Raw genomic sequence first — 19,518 nt, forward strand, 5'->3', positions numbered from 1 at the left:
AGGTGCACGGTTTCAGTCTCATTACCCTCAGAATACTCCCTCTTGTTGTTCATTTATAGTCTAACCCTCCCATCAACTTTTAACCCCTGGCCACCACTGATTTTTGGGGGGGCTCCAAAATCATTGCAGATGGTGACTGCAGCCATGAAATTAAAAGATACTTGCTTCTTGGAAGAAAAGCTGTGACAAACCTAGATAGCATATTAAAAAGCAGAGACATTTCTTTGCCAACAAAGGTCTGTCTAGTCAAGGCTATGGTTTTTCCAGTGGTCATGTGTGGATGTGAGAGTTGGACTGTGAACAAAGCTGAGTGCCAAAGAATTGATGCTGCTTTTGAACTGTGGTGTTGGAGAAGACTCTTGAAAGTCCCTTGAACTGCAAGGAGACCTAAAGGAGTCCATCCTAAGGAGACCAGTCCTGGGTGTTCATTGGAAGGACTGATGCTGAGACTGAAACTCCAATACTTTGGCCACCTTATGCAAAGAGTTGACTCATTGGAAAAGACCCTGATGCTGGGAGGGATTGAGGACAGGAGGAGAAGGGGACGACAGAGGATGAGATGCTGGATGGCATCACCGACTTGATGACTTGATGGACATGAGTTTGGGTAAACTCCGGGAGTTGGTGATGGACAGGGAGGCCTGGTGTGCTGCAATTCATGGGGTCGCAAAGAGTCAGACACAACTGAGCGACTGAACTGAACATGAATTTTATGCTAAGAAAACAGCCTGTTTTTAGCCTATCAAACTTACAAAGTACATCTGTTTTAATTATTATTACTTTTTTTTTTTTTAAGCAAAAGGCATACTGAGCAAAATTGACTGAATGACTGAACTGAGCTGAACACCACTGATCTGTTCTCTGACTCTACCAGATTTTTAAATGCAGAAATGAAAATTTCCCACCTGGATGGTAAATGTGGTTTCCTTCTTTTCTCAGCATTGCATTACCCTTGGTCTGGATTTTGGCTTGTACTCTAGCTCAAAGTAATAAAGTTCAAAGAAGAAGGATTGCCTTCTAAGCATCCCTATCATTGTTTTGGCAAATGCTCTTCTGTCTGCGTGCCAGAGGAAGGTCCTAGGGGTGGTGATACATTGTTTTTGGCAAAAATGAACATGATCTCATAGAAAGGCCATTTTCAGCACAGAATCGCAAAACTGGTATAAAATTAGAATTGCTTCTCAATGAGAAACAGCCTTTGTTAAAGAAAGTACAAATTCTTTCAGGAGAACCCTAGGTTTGATATAAATTTTAATTAAGTTTCTCAAAAGCTAGAGCTCATTTATTCTTCCCTCTGTCTGCCATCTAACTGCAGTGAGACAGCCCCATTTTCACTGAGACCTTGCTTTGAATTCTAATTCCAATTTGAGTTCTTATACATAATTTTGGTTCATTCCATGGGTTTTCTAAAATTATTTGCTTGACTATCACCAATATTTATCTCTCCTTCTCCCTCCATTTTCTCTATGAAAATCATTCTGGATAAGGCTATTAAGGAGTGTGAGCTATCTCTTCTCAATACTGGATTACAGTTAGTATTTTAAAACCAAATTAAACAAAATGAATTCCCTACACAAATGAAATTTCAACATGCATTCATTTCTTTTCCTGACTGGAGATAAAAAGCTGATAACATGAGACTTAAGAAAATGATTCTAGCAGTAATATTATGAAAAACCCATGAACTTTTCAGTGTTTATCTGACTAGAGAAAGGATAAATACTGTGAAAAGTTTTAATCAACTTTGGAATTCCAACCAGTGTTTCCTTTGGCATCCAAAAAATTAAAGGCAGACTATGAAACAGAGCAGGCATTTGTGGAAGGTAAATATCACTCTGTGATCATTTTTTAGGGGCGTGGGGTGGGGGGGAGTGGTATGATGTTTCAGAGGCAATATAGCCCACACATGTATTCCGAATTCTCCAAAGCAAATTTCCAAAGGAACTAAATTAATACCATATACTTTAACCATCTTTGATCTAGTCTACATTTTGCTGCTGCTAGAACTGTCCCAATTCGAAGTATTTCTTTGGACTAACAGAACAGAGAGGTTTCTTATATACTTTGTATACACGATGCCTCCTCCGTAAATCATGTGTTTACTGATTGCAAATTTCACTTCACTGCACAAAATGCATTCAGAACTGGCAACTCGGAAATGTAACAGCAGTTGTGTTTATGGGAGGCTGTCTTCTAGTTACTGAAACTGGCTGAAACTCTGTGTATAAAGTCTGATTACAAAACTTCCTGGCAAAAGAGCTAGTTCCTCAGGTTCTGTAGGTAACTACAACTCTTAGAGGCCTATATAAGAAATAATAAAAATAGACTTTGATGCTTTTTGGTTTTAAGCAGCCATCTTGATAAACAGATCTTAATTATTTTCTACTGCCTGAGAGCATATGGGTAATTACTATAATCTCCTTATGTTTTCCAAATAATTAGTGCATTATGATGGTATCATTTATGCTTAAAAATGGAAAATAGCTTGAATTTAGTGAAAGAGGAGCACCAAAGAGTCAGAGAAGGAGGCATACAGAGGGCTAAATTTCTGAGAAGTGGCACCCTGCTTTCCCACCTGAAATCTTAGCCACAACCTGAAATCTTAGCCACATCTCTGAATGACAGGTTTAAAACCCAAGTGATCTTAAGAATTTTATAACCAGAAGTGGAAGATGGGTCAAGCCCAAATGATTTAAGTACTTGCACAAAGTCATACATGCAGTTAGTAAGCAGAGTTGCAAGAGGTAGAACCAGAAGTCACATGCTGCTCTACTTACTAACTCTGGGTGCCAGAGAAGAAAGGGACTTCTTTTCTTTCTTCTCTGGAACCTGGCTGGCTCTGAAAAGGTCAGAGAACAGAGCAGTACCAGGGGTCCCAGCCCACTGATGTCTCTTTCTGCTGAACTTACTGAACCCTGACAGATTTCCAAGAAATACCAACCAAATATCCTCCTCCTAAAACAAAGACAATCTTCCTTATGACTGGAGGGAATTAATAATCACATCTCAGCTCCTTTGTTTTAAAATTTTATAATTACCAGTCTTCTTTTGACCCTGTAAGCTATAAAAACTAAAATAGTATCATATAATATATAACATATGTAATAATGCCACAATAGTTACAATAATATATAATACAATGAAAATAGATTTTATTTTCAAGATTTTACTGTGATTATCTGGCATTCATTGAGCATTTTAAAAAATATTTTCTTGAAGTATCCTTGATTTTAATTGAACATTTAATATGTTCTAGGTGTTTTGCTTTATACCATTAAAAAAAAAAAAATTTTAACTCTCACAATAAATTGACCTAGTAGGCACTTGTGCTAATTATTATTGCCTGTTTGCTGTCAGATTTACTTCTGGTTTTTCCCCTGCTCTGTGCAATACTGAAAGGGGCTGAGTCCTGCAAGTTACATCACCTAAGCTTTCCTACCAACTGGTTTTCAGTTAGTTTTAGTAAAGAAGGAAAGTGATAAAGATGAGAAAGTAGAAAAAGGAGAGATGCTGGGCATTTCTGCCCATTTGTTTCATCTTCAGGCAGCATCTTCAAGAGCACCTGTGTCCCCTCCATTGTTCTGGCTTTTACTACACAGGCTGGGCTTCAGGGCTTTGGTAACATGCATTTTCCCTTCATCCCTCCAACCCTACAGGTGGTAGGAGCTCCTGGTGGGGTATCTCAGCATCTCAGTTGACCATTTCAGCTCTCCTAGTACCTTTACAATTAGCTCCCAATATTGAAAATTTCCTCTTTCCTGGTGGCTCAGATGGTAATGAATCTACCTGCAATGCAGGAGATGGGGGTTTGATTCCTGGGTTGGGAAGATCCCCTGGAGAAGGTAATGGCAACCCACTCCAGTGTTCTTGCCTAAAGAATCCCATGGACAGAGGAACCTGGTGGGCTACAGTCAATGGGGTCGCAAAAAAGTTGCGACTTTCACTTCACTTCACTTCACTGGACCTCTTGACATGGATTCTGTTATTTGGACTTGAATCTCATGATTGTCTTCATCCTATAAATGAAGGCCATGAAGGTTGGAGAAGCCTGTCTCACACCAGAGATTGTACCACATGTTAGACACTGTGCCAAGCACTTTTATACAGTATATCTCATTTTCACAAAATACAGTGAGGTAGATATTATTTCTATTTTACAGACAAGAAAATAAGGCTCAGAGAACATAAATAATCTAACTAACATCTTACTATTTATAAGCAGACCTGAAGCTATGCTTGTAACAGAGCAGGATCCTACAAGGTCTGACCGGGGCAGACCCCTCCCCCATATCCTCTGTCTTAGCTCCTCTCTAAAATACCAAGATAATAGTATCTCATGCATAGTTACTGAGTTTTTCGGATGCTAAAAACCGAAAGGAAGAAATCAACTACTTGATGATCATAAACATATAGCCCCCAGATCTACTGGCACTCACCTAGAGACTGATAATGCTAACCCTATGACACCACCTTGTTACCTCATCAATCAGAGAACTGTGCACAAGCTGGTCACGTACCCTGTGGACCCCACCCCCACCCCCGCCCCGCCACACACACACACACCTGGCCTTTGAAAAGGCTTTGCAGAAACACTTCAAGGAATCTGGGGTTTGGGGAGCCTGAGGCACCAGTTTCCTCACCTGGCTTTGCTCCAAACTCTGATGTTTCAGTTTATTTGACCTCACTGTGCATCGGGCACATGGACTTACATTTGATAACATACTAAGATCAGCCTCTAGATCATGGTGAGCATACAGCCAATTAATTAAGATATGCCTGAAGATGGTACTACTTTTTCCAGAGTCTGATTGATCAAACTCTTCAGTAAGTTCACGCTGCAGGCTGGAAAGGGAGGTCTTTGCTGCATTAGCCAAATCAGCCAGTTTACCAAAAGGCTGTCCATATCACAGGTCTAAAAGCAGCTATGTGCTGCTAATTGTTTCACAATCCACCCTCCAGGAGAAAAAGTATTGATTCCTTTTGTTTGCCAATTTTCATAGTGTAAATATTCCCAATACGGCTGATTTTAAGCAACAAATGTGATATCAATCAGCTCTTGAGATTCCTGAAACTCCAACAATAAACTCCACTACTCCAATGGCTAAAGGAATAAAAGGTACATGGCTAGTTTTTGTTGACTTCGTTCTATTAAGCACATGTATTTTCAGATTAAGTCAGGAACTAAAAGGATAAATTGATGAATTTCTATTCTTCAAAAGACATCATCAAAAAATGAACAGCACACCACAGACTGGGAGAAGATAGTTCATGTATACACATACATTTATAAACATATGATGTCTAGAATATAAAAACAAATATTGCATAAATCAATAAGAAAAGGGGCAAATAACACAGTTTTAAAAAATGAACAAAAGACTTTAACAGGCTCTTTATTAAAGACTATATCCAACTCTTATGGTTCACAAGTATTTGAAAACACTCAGAATCATTACTCTGAGGGAAATGCAAATTAAACCACTATGCAATATTCCTATGATATATTCCCAGAGGGTCAAAGCAATAGTGATGGGTAATACCAGGATGTGGAGATGAGAATACCAGGATGAGGATGTGGAGAAACTAATATCCTCATACTTTGGCAGTGATTGTGGACATTTGCAAAACCTTGTTGCAATGCCTCCTACAACTAAACACGTGCTTACCCTATGACATTTTAGTCATGGTAACAAAAAAACATGCCTATCTCCATCAAAAACATGTACAAGAATGTTTCTATCAGCTTTATTCATAATAGCCCAAGCCAGAATAGCCTATATATCTATTAAGAGAAAAAAGGTTTAAAAGTTATGAAATAGTTATACACTATAATGTCTAGCATTAAAAAAAGAATGAATAGCTGAAACCCCACCCCTACAAAAATATGGGTGAATTTTAAAAATATGATGATGGGCCAAAGATGCCAGACATAAAAGAATACATTCTGTGTGGAGCTTTCAAATGAAGTTCAAGAACAGAAAAAACTAATCTACGGGGATAAAAGTCAGAATGGTGGTTATCTAGAATAGGGGGATAGGCAGTATTATTGATTATAGGCAGTAGTTAGAGACCTGGGTTCGATCCCTGGGTTGGGAAGATCCTCTGGAGAATGGAAAGGCTACCCATTCCAGTATTCTGGCCTGGAGAATTCCATGGACTATACAGTCCATGGGCTTGCAAAGAGTCGGACATGACTGAGCAACTTTCACTTTCAATCTTCTAGGATGTATACATCCATAAGATTTCTTCAACCTGTACACTTGAGATTTAAGTATTTCATTACATGTAAATTATAACTTTGATTTTTTAATGAAAGTAATTTTGGGACCCCTTGGGCAAGTGCATCCTTTTAGTCTTTGAATCATTCACAGCCAAGGTCCCAGGTGGAGGGATGTTTTAGCTGAGAATATTCTTGAGCACGTGCCCCTGCATCAAATGCCAGAGAAGTTTGCTTACCACGACTGCTCTCTTTATAAAAATTTCTCTTACATGAACCCTTAACCTTCACTAGATCCCTAATTCAACATGAGACCTAAAGCTTAGGGTCACTGAGTCAGTAACTGAGATGATCTGTATTACAGACTCAGGGAAAGCATGTTGGATGAGTTGTATTATTTTATGTTTTTCTTTCTTTCTTTTTTTGTCAATTATCTAGTTCCTGATAATTTACCAGGTTCTAAATACTTACCAATCTCTGTCTTTGCAAGGAGATCTAGACTTTTTCAGGTGACTTTTAAAATTGTTGGTTTATTAAATAGGAACTAAGTTATTAGACTATTTCTTCTTTGTCTTATCTGATTATCACCCTTAAACATTTTGTACAAGCTTTATGTCTCTAGAACATCACTCTTTACTCATCCACAGATTTTAACATTATTTGTCTGCACAAAAAACCCTCTTCCTATTAAGTAATAATTCCCCAAATATTTCTTCTGCATTATTTTGTTTGGTTTGTTTCATCTCTAGGTATTGTGGAACTTTTTTTTTTTTCTGTTATAATTTAATTAAAACAAGACCATGTTAACAAAGTGTGGTTGAAACAACTGTGCCATTAAAAACAAGACATATGACATATCATCGCTTGTGTGAGCTTCAGCAATTTACATTAATAAAATATGGCCAATTGTTACCTAGTCCAGTTCGGTCAATAACTGGGACTATGCCAAAGCCTTTGACTGTGTGGATCACTATAAACTGTGGAAAATTCTGAAAGAGATGGGAATACCAGACCACCTGACCTGCCTCTTAAGAAATCTGTATGCAGGTCAGGAGGCAACAGTTAGAACTGGACATGGAACAACAGACGGGTTCCAAATAGGAAAAGGAGTACGTCAAGACTGTATATTGTCACCCTGCTTATTTAACTTATATGCAGAGTACATCATGTGAAATGCTGGACTGGAAGAAGCACAAGCTGGAATCAAGATTGCTGGGAGAAATATCAATAACCTCAGATATGCAGATGACACCACCCTTATGGCAGAAAGTGAAGAGGAACTAAAAAGCCTCTTGATGAAAGTGAAAGAGGAGAGTGAAAAAGTTGGCTTAAAGCTCAACATTCAGAAAACGAAGATCATGGCACCTGGTCCCATCACTTCATGGGAAATAGATACAGAAACAGTGGAAATAGATACAGAAACAGTGGAAACAGTGTCAGACTTTATTTTTCTGGGCTCCAAAATCACTGCAGATGGTGATTGCAGCCATGAAATTAAAAGACGATTACTCCTTGGAAGGAAAGTTATGACCAACCTAGATAGCATATTCAAAAGCAAAGACATTACTTTGCCAACAAAGGTCCATCTAGTCAAGGCTATGGTTTTCCCAGTGGTCATGTATGGATGTGAGAGTTGGACTGTGAAGAAGGCTGAGCACTGAAGAATTGATGCTTTTGAACTGTGGTGTTGGAGAAGACACTTGAGAGTCCCTTGGACTGCAAGGAGATCCAACCAGTCCATTTTGAAGGAGATCAGCCCTGGGATTTCTTTGGAAGGAATGATGCTAAAGCTGAAACTCCAGTACTTTGGCCACCTCATATGAAGAGTTGACTCATTGGAAAAGACTCTGATGCTGGGAGGGATTGGGGACAGGAGGAGAAGGGGATGACAGAGGATGAGACGGCTGGATGGCATCACTGACTTGATGGACCTGAGTCTGAGTGAACTCCGGGAGTTGGTGATGGACAGGGAGGCCTGGCATGCTGCGATTCACGGGGTCGCAAAGAGTCGGACACGACTGAGCGACTGAACTGAACTAAAGTTGCTTTTTTCAGAAAGTCGAGCATCTGAGAAGATGGCAGTCTAGGGTCCTAGAGTGTCATCTTATGAGGGTCTGGGTGCTAGTTTCTTTTATAGAGCAAAGAGGAGGTGAGGAAGTAAAGAAAAGCCTGGGGGAGGGGATGTGTTAATTTCTTCTTTCCTGTAGCCTTTCACAGACAGGCAAGGTCAGAAAGTCTCCCTGTGAGCTGAACAAAGGGACTTTAACATTCAGGTAGAGGAGCAGGGTTCCCCAAGGTCATCATGTAGGCTTATAGCTATAGACAGCATCTTTTTTTTTTTTTTTTGTATTCATAGATAAGATTTATTCCAATGCTTACATAAAAATGAGTTGATGTCGAACAGGAAAAGGTTTTTACAAAGGGTTAAAATTTATCAAACAACAGAACTTGGTCCTTCCCTTTAGTTTGAATTCAGTTGGCTGATGCATCGTTATTAGTACCCACCCTCACTAATCATTTTCATCACACACAGTATCTAAACGTCTTCGGGTGGCACTTCCTATTTCCCTGGAAGTCTCTTAAACTGCTTTCAGTTACAAGAGAAGGGCAAGGATTTTATCGGCTCATACTCTACTCCACTGGAGGCAAAGATACATCCCTCAATTCTCTTGTTTAAGTTGTGGTTGTTGGCAAAGTGTCCAAATGAAGAATTTAATGCTAACACACAAAGAACACAGTATAATCTATGTATAACAGTACCTTTGCTTCAATTTTTTTTCATTAAGAATTATTTTTATTATCTCTCCACAAGGAAGTTATAAAAATACCTGTAAAATCATTGAAAAGGCTCTTTAAAATCCTGGAATGAAAAATTCTGAAGTATAAATTATGATGCATTGTCTATGATTTGCAAATAAAGAATAAAATAAATTCTACAAGTTGGAATTTCTGAATGATTTTTGGCAGGAATTTACCAGAAGGAGCCAGAATATCAAACCTTAACAATTTTCTATTTTCATCCCAACTGAGTTTTTGAAAAGCTGTATAATCTGATGACAGGTACAGTCCACAGACAAACTTGCTTCTGCCATTAATGATGAAGTCAATCTGAAGGACAGAGATTTGTAAGCTGGATGCACCAGGCTGTTCCATGCAACTGACTGGTCTTATTTTTTTCCATCATGTTTTAAATAAAAGTAAATATATATATATATATGGGAAAAAATTTAAATGGTACAAGAAGATGTAAAATACCCAGTAAATATCCTTTTTGCCCATAACCTAGAAAATCTGATGTCTTCCAAATCAACTTGCAAATAACTTGCAACTTCCAAATAACTTGCAAAGTGAAGTCAACCTTAGAGTCTCTTCATCTGAAAATTATTCTCAGGATTTCTGGAATGTTGATTCTCTCATATATTACCTCTGTTACAGCGGAAAGCCATGCAGTCTTCTTCTGAAAAACAACTAACTACGAAAGCAACTCGCACGCTCTGCTTCGAGAGAGCAAGTCCAGGCAACACCTTGTATTCCGTGGATCTGGTCCTGGCTACAGGCAGAAGCTCTGGTATCAACCAGAGACTCGGGCGGGTGGCCAGAGCTCAGCCAAGCCTTCCTGAATGCCTCGGATCCTCCGGGCCAGCTGCACATCCTTCGGGAAGAGCGTGACGCGGCCGGCCTGTAAGGAGAGGAGATAGGCATCCTCGAAGAGATGAACTAGAAACGCTTCTGCCGCCTCTTGTAGGGCCAACAGGGCCTGGGCTTGCCAACTGAAGTCCACACAACGAGTGAATTGAACACATATTTCTCCTGCCAGGCGGCAGAAGGGGGTCTTTCTTAACAGCAGGTGTGTGGTCTTCTGAAGAGTTCGGATCTATGTCTCTGGCGAGCAAGTGGACAGGAGGATGTGCCTAAGGACAGGGGGGCTGGCGGGCAGTGGGAGCCGGGCTCACGGGGTGCCTCCTTGGTGTTTTGGGCTTTCGTCTCCGGCGGCGCAGGCCCATGGTGGGTGCGCAGGGCTGCGGCCCCACAGCTCCTTCTAGATCTTCTGGGTACCGGGGCAGAGGCTGGGAGGGCCGGGGGTCCCCGGCCGCGTGCCCTGGCTGGGTGCTGTTCGAATTGCCCGCACCGTAGACAGCATCTTTTTACTGATTATAGCAACAAAAGTAACAAAAAGTGAAAGTCCTCAGTGTCCGACTCTTTGCGACCCCATGGACTATGCAGTCCACGGAATTCTCCAGGCCAAAATACTGGAGTGTGTACCCGTTCCTTCTCCTGGAGATCTTCCCAACCCAGGGATCGAACCCAGGTCTCCCATATTGCAGGTAGATTCTTAACCAGCTGAGCAACAGGTAATGGAAAGCAAAGGTTAAAGTAAAAGAAACAGATCTAACAGGGAGTCAGATTTTGTGCTTACCTGTTTCACAATGACATCTTATATAAAGTCAAGGGCTGCCTATCCAGAGACTATCTTTAGGTTATCAATTATTGACAGTCTTTTGATACAGTGGCTGTACTAGCTATGAATCTACTTTTAATTTCACGAGCCCACAATAATTTTTTTTTTAAGATGAAGACTAATCAGGACTTCAAGGAATATTAAAGTTCATCTAGTTCATCTTCTTTCTCCACATTTACATATAACACAGAAAGTAGGGGAGGAAGCTTACATCATTTATCCAGTGTTGTTTAGTTAGTAAGGGGTTAAGCTTGTATAGCACTGAGTCTCTTGCTTTTTGGCTTGTTTCTATACTCATGAGAAATTTAGCCAACTGTCCTGCTGAAACTAAGATTCCTGATACCCATTATTTTTGCCTGAAAATGCCAATCAAATAGAACTCTAAATTTTTGTGTACTATGATTTCCTGATTTCAAACCTCCATTCAAGGCCACTATTGGCAACTTACTTGCTAAACTTCAAAGAAACAAACACATCAAGTGAGCCAATCAATCTGTATAAAATACCTTCTTCCTCCTTTCTTGCCAAGAGAAAACAAAATGGAACTCTTCTAACTATTTGATTATGATAATTTAACAATATTACCATTGTCATATACATATATGCTAGGCTATGCAGCATATTACTAAGGATAGGATAAGAAGCAGTCCAATAATAACAGTGTTCAGAAGACTATATATCAGGATGAATGGAGAACCAAAGAATTCTATGTACAATAAAAATGGATCAATTTAGGATTTTGCTAATGTTTATTCTTCTCTTTTGTTCCTTTTTCTGTTTTTTGGTATAGAAAATACAGACTGATAAGAATAAACAAGGGAAACCCTTTGCTTTTTGACCTAGCACAGAGAGTATTATATTAAGAGATAACTGGAACAATACAGAATTACTCCACTTTTTCTTTGTTCTAACTGTCTCTAACATGGAACATAATCTTCATGTTGGAAAGGTACAAAAACAGTGAGAAGTAATATGATGTAATTTTTTAAAAATGATACATGGAGTTCAACAACATAAATTTGGATCCAGACTCTTCTTTCATGAATTATATGATCTCATACAACTTATTTGCTCTGAGTCTTGCTTGATGATATCAATAGTTCCATCCCCAGAGGGTTAGGAGTATTAAGTAAGATAATGCATGGAAGGCACTTTGACACAGTAACAGTCCAAGGAGTGGTAGGTAATAGGGGACAGAAGCCCAAAGTAGGTTAAAAAATATCTAAGAATTCTAAACTTAACAATCTTTCAAGGCCTTGAAGAATCAGATCCCGATGTACTGAAATAATTTCTAACAGCAATAATGATGCTATTGCCACCAATCTTTGAGACGTCATAGCAAATGACAGATGTGCTAAACTGCTTGCCCACATTTTCAAAAAAGAGGGGAAAAGAGGGTTCTCAAAACTTAGTAATTCCAACCAGCAACTAGATGTTTTAATCTCCACCACATTCCAGATGAGTTACAGATTATGAAATGGATATTCTAAATGCAATTTTAAAAGGAAGTTGTGATTGCTAAAACCAGCATTTAGTCAAGTGCAAGTCATGTTGAAAGCAACAAGGTTTCCTCTTTCTTTCTTGGAGGGGCTAAATGCCTAATCAGAGAAATGCCACAATGTATCTGCATTTCAACAGGGTATGTAAGAAAGGTTTCAGAAACCTTTAATATACACTTATTAATATCAAGAGGGAGCTATTAAAATACAGTACTTTCTAGATTATTTGTCATAGTGCCTCCCCCGCCCCCCGCCCCTTCACCGCCATCTGTAGAGCAGCTGAAAGAAATTAGGTTATGCATAACATTGTAGAGAAACACAAGTCTAGTCTATCAAAGCCTGGACAGTAATACTTGCACTGGTCAGGTAGTCTTTGAGATACTGTTTATCTCCAAACATCATTTTTTAAAGAAACTCTGATAAACTAGAGTATGTCCAAAGAGGAGACCAGTGTAATGCATTATATAAAGCTATATATATTTTTTTAAAATGCAATATATTATAAAGAAAATAATTAGGACGTGTTATGGACTCAATAACACTTATTAAAGCTCAACATTCAGAAAACTAAGATGATGGCATCTGGTCCCATCACTTCATGGCAAATAGATGGGGAAACAGTGGAAACAGTGTCAGACTTTATTTGGGGGGGCTCCAAAATCACTGCAGATGGTGATTGCAGCCATGAAATCAAAAGACGCTTACTCCTTGGAAGGAAAGTTATGACCAACCTAGATAGCATATTCAAAAGCAGAAACATTACTTTGCCAACAAAGGTCCGTCTAGTCAAGGCTATGGTTTTTCCAGTGGTTAGGTATGGATGTGAGAGTTGGACTGTGAAGAAGGCTGAGCACTGATGAATTGATGCTTTTTGAACTGTGGTGTTGGAGAAGACTCTTGAGAGTCCCTTGGACTGCAAGGAGATCCAACTAGTCCATTCTGAAGGAGATCAGCCCTGGGATTTCTTTGGAAGGAATGATGCTAAAGCTGAAACTCCAGTACTTTGGCCACCTCATGCGAAGAGTTGACTCATTGGAAAAGACTCTGATGCTGGGAGGGATTGAGGGCAGGAGGAGAAGGGGACGACAGAGGATGAGATGGCTAGATAGCATCACCGACTCCATGGACGTGAGTTTGAGTGAACTCCCAGAGTTGGTGATGGACAGGGAAGCCTGGCGTGCTGCGATTCATGGGGTCACAAAGAGTTGGACATGAGTGAGAGACTGAACTGAACTGATGGATTCAATATTTGTGTACCTTCCCCACCCAAACCATACACTGAAATCTTAGTTCTTAAAATGATTGTACTTGGATGTGGGGGGTTCTTTGGAAGGTGTTAGGTCATGAGGGTAGAACCCTCACAAATGGGATTCATACTCTTAGAGAAATTTCAGACAGCTTGCTTATTCCTTCTTATGGGTAAAGATGTAACAAGAAGATGGCTGTCTAAGAACTAGGAAATGAGTCCTCACCTTACATGTATCTGCTAGGTCTTGATCTTGGACTTTCCAGTCCCTATTTCATGAGAAATAGGGGCTTCCTTGGCAGTCTAGTGGTTATGAATCTGCCTTGCAATGCAGGGGACATAGGTTTGATCCCTGGTTGGGGAACTAAGATTCCATGTGCTGTAGGGCAACTAAGCCCTCGAACCACAACCCCTGAGCCCAAGAGCTACAACAGAGAGAAGACTATGAGCTGCAACGAAAGATCCCAGGTGCCAACTACGACTCAACATAGCCAAAAATAAATATTTTAAAAATGAATTATGAGAAATAAATGCTGTTGTTTAAGTCACTCATTCTGTAGTATTTTTGTTAGAGCAGTCCAAATGGACTAAGAATTACTATGGAAGAGACACCTTTGGGAGTAGGGCTATTCCATAAGTCAATTTCAAAATTTTTAATGGGTTAGTTATACGGACAAGGAATTAGAATCATTCTGTTTAAATAACCAGAGATAATAGTGTTATGTAGAAATTATAGGGAGGTAATATGTGCAGATTTTGGCTGAATATAAAGACTTTTAAGAGCATTGGTCTTGGGATTTGACAGACGAGTTACATGCCTAGCCTACAACACCCTAGATACACTGAGTAAAGGACCCAACCCCTCAGAATCTGTTTTCTTATCTGCCATGTACGAACATTCACAGAAGGACTACAAAGTAAAAATCTTATACTGAATTTGAAAAGTTCAGGCACATTAGCAGTCAATAAATGGAACTCTGATTGTGTTAATAACAGTTAGTGTTGTCCAACAAGAAAAAGGTTGAAGAAACTGATTATGGAAAGCATCTTCAGAGTGAAAATGATCAAGCACATTTTTAATCATTTAAAATAACTGAAAGCCTACTGTGAGCAGCACATGTCAGACAGAGTAGTTGTGACACAGTTTCTATCTCTCTGAACTAGCAATCACATGGGGAGCAGCCAGGGAAACGAGGCAAATACATTAATAAACCATGACACAAAGACAAATGCTATCAAAGTTACAAGAGGCTCAGAAATTAAGTACATGAGTGCTAATCCTTTGGAGGGAAATATGGAAGGCTTCATGAAAGTGGTAGCTTCAGGAGAATGGGAAAAATTTTCGTGGGTGGGGCAACAGAAGCAGCAGCACTTTATATACAGGGAGGATCTATTATGAAGAGAGGTCCAGGCAGGCAAACACAGGGACATATTCAGATAAGCAGCAGAGTTTGCAGGGATCCAATGCAAGTCTCAAGAAATCTGAAACATAAATCTACATGATTTGGAGGTGGGGGAGGGTCACAGAATGAGTCTTGGACTTGGAGATCAGTGAGGAGACAGACAGTAGATATCTGGGGGGAGAGGAGTGACTTTATCAAAACTGTGCTTTCAAAAACTGAATCTGGCAGTGACAATAAGCTTGGCTAGGATCTGTGTGACTCCTAGTGCAGGAAAGCCAGTAAGAAAAATAGCACAATAGGTTAAAAAAAAGGGTGGGGGGCGGGAAATCTCAAACATCATGGAAGCAATGAGAATGGAGAGGAAATCCTTAGTGAGTCACATCTGTAAAGCAGGTTGTTGGGGAAGATGTGACAGTAAGTTAGACGGTGATGGCCTCAAGTGAAGTTTTAGTTAAAGGTAGTTTTCTGTAGGAAGATCAAGATTAAGGTTAATTTTTCTCAGCAGAATAGCACACAGTAAACCCTTATTAAATATTTGTTCAGTAGATAAATTACTGAATGATCTGGATTGAGGTCTAAATAGAAGAGTGAAAAATGGTAATAGATGAATTAAAGCTTGTGGGAGTCAGTATGAAGAGGGTGAGGCTGGCTGCATAGAGATGGGAGTTAAGCAGTTACGTGTATGGAGGGAGGCCTAGGAGCTAGATTAAGGGTCTGCTTACCGATGCAGGAGATGCAGGAGACAGGGGTTCATTCCCTGGGTGGGGAAGAGCCCCTGGAGGAGGAAATGACAACCCACTCCTGGGTTGTCTAATACTCCTGTATTTTTGTCTGGAAAATTCCATGGACAGAGCAGCCTGGAGGGTACAGTTCACGGTGTCACAAAGAGTCAGACATGACTGAGCACAAGCATACAAGGACAACCAGAGCCCATGGATCAAATCCAGGCCAGCACCTGATTTTGTGCAGCCCACAAGCTAAGAATAACTTTTGCATTGTTAACTGATCAGAAAAACATCTGAAGAAAAGTAATATTTGGTGACAAGGGAAAATAAATATTAAACTCAATTTTCAGTTCCATAAATAAAATAACTGCTTTTTGGTTGTTTTGTTATTGCAGAAAGGACCAGCCTGCCCCTTAAGCAGTACTAACATGCTAAAAGGACTTTATAAATATTATCTATATAAATCTCACTACAACCTATGAAACATAACTCATTCCCATTTTACTGATGAGCAAACTGAAGCTCGTATTTCAGTAAAGTTCCCACAGTTCATTCCAGACTTCCCATTCCCCTTGGATAAAAGCCATGGCTCTAAGTAGTGAGACCATGAGGTGCTTATAAAAGAGGGTTGAGGAACGTGCTGAATGCTTACAGGACAGCTTTGGAAGAGAATCAGAAGAGGAGAATGGTTTAGGCAGACACATTTCTAAGACTGGTGTATGAATTAATTTAATTCTCATAACTGCTCCGTGATTTGGATTCTATTATAATTAATATCCCATGCTGGTATAGGGGTGGCCTTCTTAAAGACCATTTCCTAGATAAAAGGCTCAAACACTTTGAGTCTTTTGACAGGGGACACCATATGGCCTCCAAAGACTCATCCAATCCTGGAAGTCTAGAATCCCTTGTTCAGAAGTACTTAGGGAAGGCTTCCAATGGATTGAAGGGTTCCAGTGTCCTGCATTCTTCCCCTGCGACTGGGCTCTCATATTCCTCATTCCCAACTCCACCCTCATCCCCCAAACAGGCTTCTCAGACCTTTCAGTTAATTTGACGTTGGCTGAAACATTCACTTAGGGTTTTGGTATAACATTTTATGGAAAAACCCGAATGACCTTTATGGCCAACCCAAAAGCTCCGTTCCTGAATCACAGCAAACTAAGCAGCACCTGAAGAAATGCGGCAGAGTTTAAAGTTTAAATGTGCTGGGGTGTGAAGGCAGGAAACTCTCCTACAGAAAGCCTGGAGGCAGATGACAATCTTTTGTCAAAGATTCAGCAGTTGCCTCTAGAAAAGAAGGAAAGCCTTGAACTGGCCTGTTTCTTCTGTCATTGTTACCGCTTTGGTGGCCACTTTCCCACTGGGAACTGCTGCCAGAACAGGAAGTGATTTGAATGTTGTCTGCTTTTACAACATTCTGAACTTGAGTTTTAAAGCAAGTTTCAGCAATGGATTTACTGCTCTGTGTTACCACCTCCTCTTCTTCTAAGATAACTGTGGCCTAAAATAAATAAATTTATCTTTTAAAAAATTTAAAAAAAAAAAAAAGATAACTGTGGCCGGGTGAAGTCTCAGGGGCAAAGTCCTGTGCAAATACTGATTTAGTATCAGCTTTTGCACACCCAGCCTTGGCAGCACTTTCAATTCAAAGCAGGCCTGTTGTGGGGTTTGGTTTGTTTGTGTTTTTTTTTTTTTTTGGATAGAACCCGGTGTGGGGGGGGGTGAGGAGAGAAAGAAGGAACTAGGAAGGGAAAGGAAGGAAGTAAAACGTCCCTTCCCTCCCTGTCTTTCAGAAAACCAAAAATGGCATCTTCCATGAGGAGCCTGTTTACTGACCACAGCAGATACGTTGAGTCTTTCCGGAGGTTTCTCAGCAATTCCACGGAGCACCAGTGTATGCAGGAATTCATGGACAAGAAGCTGCCGGGCATAATAGCAAGGTAACAGCAGCAGAAAACACAGGCCGTCTTTTGTGCAAGGGACAAGCCTGGGCGCGCTCTGTGCAGTGATAGATGGGTCATGCCCGGCAGGCAGGCTGGGCTGCGGGATAAGGGGAACTGATAGCAGCTTGGCTTGTCCCCGAGCAGCCCTGCGCCCCTGCTGCCGCGTTTCAGTGAGCCGATCACTAGAAACATTCAAAAGCTCTGATTTGTGCGGATTTCAAGCTGCTCAGAGATAAGCGTTAACCCTTTGAAGGCACAAATTCACGTTCTTATGGGAAAAGATAAGATCCAAATCTTTGAGATGAGATTTTTTCGGCTCTCCTCCAAATTTTATGTTTCAAAAAATCCCAGAGTCTAGTGTTCTTTGAATTAGAATCAAATAATTACGAAATACTGTTTACCCCTGGGGATTGAGTGGATGCCTCTCAATTCTTCTAACACCCATTTAAATTCATTTTCCATATCCTTTATCATAGTTACCACTCTCCAAAAGAAAAATTGTCTTTTTACTTTCAAGTTAATATTAACAATGTGGCCCTACCTAAGCATTTTTCCATTATCAATGAAACTCACTAGTTCTTATCCTTCTGGCAGACTGCTTTTGGTTTGTTTGTTTTTTTTGGTGATTAATGTGTTCAATTTGTGCCAGAGCTGATAAGCATTATGAGAGTAACAGATTCCACATGGTAAAGATAATCAAATCACCTATCTGGGGGCGGACTGCTGTAACCTGACTCTGCTTCAGGAAATAATGATGGAAAACTGGAAAAAATGACTGTGGATCCAATTTGCAATAGCAAAAAAAAAAAAAAAAAACACACATAACAACTGATATTTTAGTCTTTGTGTCGGATTTTTCTGTTATAGGCCTGAAATTCTTTAACCAGTGCAGTTAAATCTGCCTGACTAGAGAAGGCATTGTTGGATGTATAATTTATGGAATTTTGTTTCCTTTTCTATCCTTTATCTGTCATGGTTCAGTTTTCAATTTTTTTTTAACTGTTATATATTAATAAATAATAGGGTAATAGGACTTCCCAGGTGGCGCAGTGGTGAAAAATCCACCTGCCAATTCAGGAGATGCAGAAGACACAGGTTTGATCCCCGTGTGGGGAAGATCCCCTAGAAGAGGCAATGGCTACTGACTCTAGTATTCTGGAAAAATTCCATGGACAGAGGAGCCTGGTAGGCTACAGTTCATGGAACTGTAAAACGTTGGACAGGATTGAGTGACTGAGCACACATACAATAGGAAAATAAAGCAAAAATCAAAGCAGACAGCAAATAAACAATTTTTTATCCAAAAACAAATTATAGTTTCTTTGGGTCTTTTTGCTCATTTCCAAAATTAAAGGTAATGAGTTGATTTCTGAGTTCTTTTGCAGTACTAAGCATCTGTGTTCTAGTCTGTGGTTATGCAAATCCTTAGTTTACTTCAGCCATCAGTTTGGTTTGAAGACATATGATGGATGCACAGAACATAATGAATGATGACCCCCTGTCCTGTCTTCAAGCGTATACAGTCTAACTGGAAATACTGAATGTGAAATCTGTGAACTACTGAAGAATTTTCAAAGGCGTAACTAAGTTTGCCTTATAGTGGTAAGATCCAATTAGAAATCATCTGAATCATATTTTTTTAAAGCAATTTTTTTCTGAAGGTGATGTGAAATGAGATTTAGCTAAAGGACTTTCAAAACTGCTACTTAAAGTTGTTTATCAATTATCAATAGGCAACATGTCTGCTTAATTTTTCATTTTTATTAAAGCAAGATGTGCTCATATTTTTAAAAGTCAAATGATTCTGAAAAGCTTACAATAACAACAACAACAAAAACAGTGGTTTCCTGCCTTAACCACTCTCATTCCTGATTCATGCTCTCTATAGAGACAATGACTTTCAACATTCTGAAATCATTTACTTATTTCTTATGGAATTTTCTTTCCTAATTCTAAATAACATGTTATTCTCTTCCTTAATTTTAATGTATTAAAAGTGCTAAATAAACATGCACATCTGTCT

The 19,518-nt window shown here is 39.7% G+C and overlaps 1 protein-coding gene, 1 long non-coding RNA gene and 1 pseudogene across 4 annotated transcripts in view; 1 reads left to right on the forward strand and 2 right to left on the reverse strand.

The window, feature by feature from the left end:
• The window catches only part of LOC147378263 (uncharacterized), a 223,278-nt gene that overhangs the window by 64,667 nt on the left and 139,093 nt on the right, over positions 1-19,518 (reverse strand). The gene's annotated exons all lie outside the window — the stretch shown is intronic.
• On the reverse strand, positions 8,386-12,087 carry LOC147378264 (histone H3-like centromeric protein A pseudogene; annotated as a pseudogene). Its single transcript, XR_015151680.1, has one exon. The product of XR_015151680.1 is annotated as a histone H3-like centromeric protein A pseudogene (transcript).
• Positions 17,235-19,518, forward strand: part of HNMT (histamine N-methyltransferase) — a 41,085-nt gene continuing 38,801 nt past the window's right edge. The window contains exon 1 of one of the 2 annotated variants that reach the window (XM_086368052.1): positions 17,235-17,492. In XM_086368052.1, the coding sequence (XP_086224178.1) occupies positions 17,356-17,492 (137 nt within the window). In that variant the 5' untranslated portion in view covers positions 17,235-17,355. The remainder of the gene's footprint in view (positions 17,493-19,518) is intronic. The other variant, XM_086368060.1, reaches the window with a different exon arrangement.

This window comes from Bos grunniens, chromosome 2 (assembly GCF_055505025.1).
Source record: "Bos grunniens cultivar Pamir isolate PY7600 chromosome 2, Bosgru_T2T1.0, whole genome shotgun sequence".
Lineage (NCBI taxonomy): Eukaryota > Metazoa > Chordata > Mammalia > Artiodactyla > Bovidae > Bos > Bos grunniens.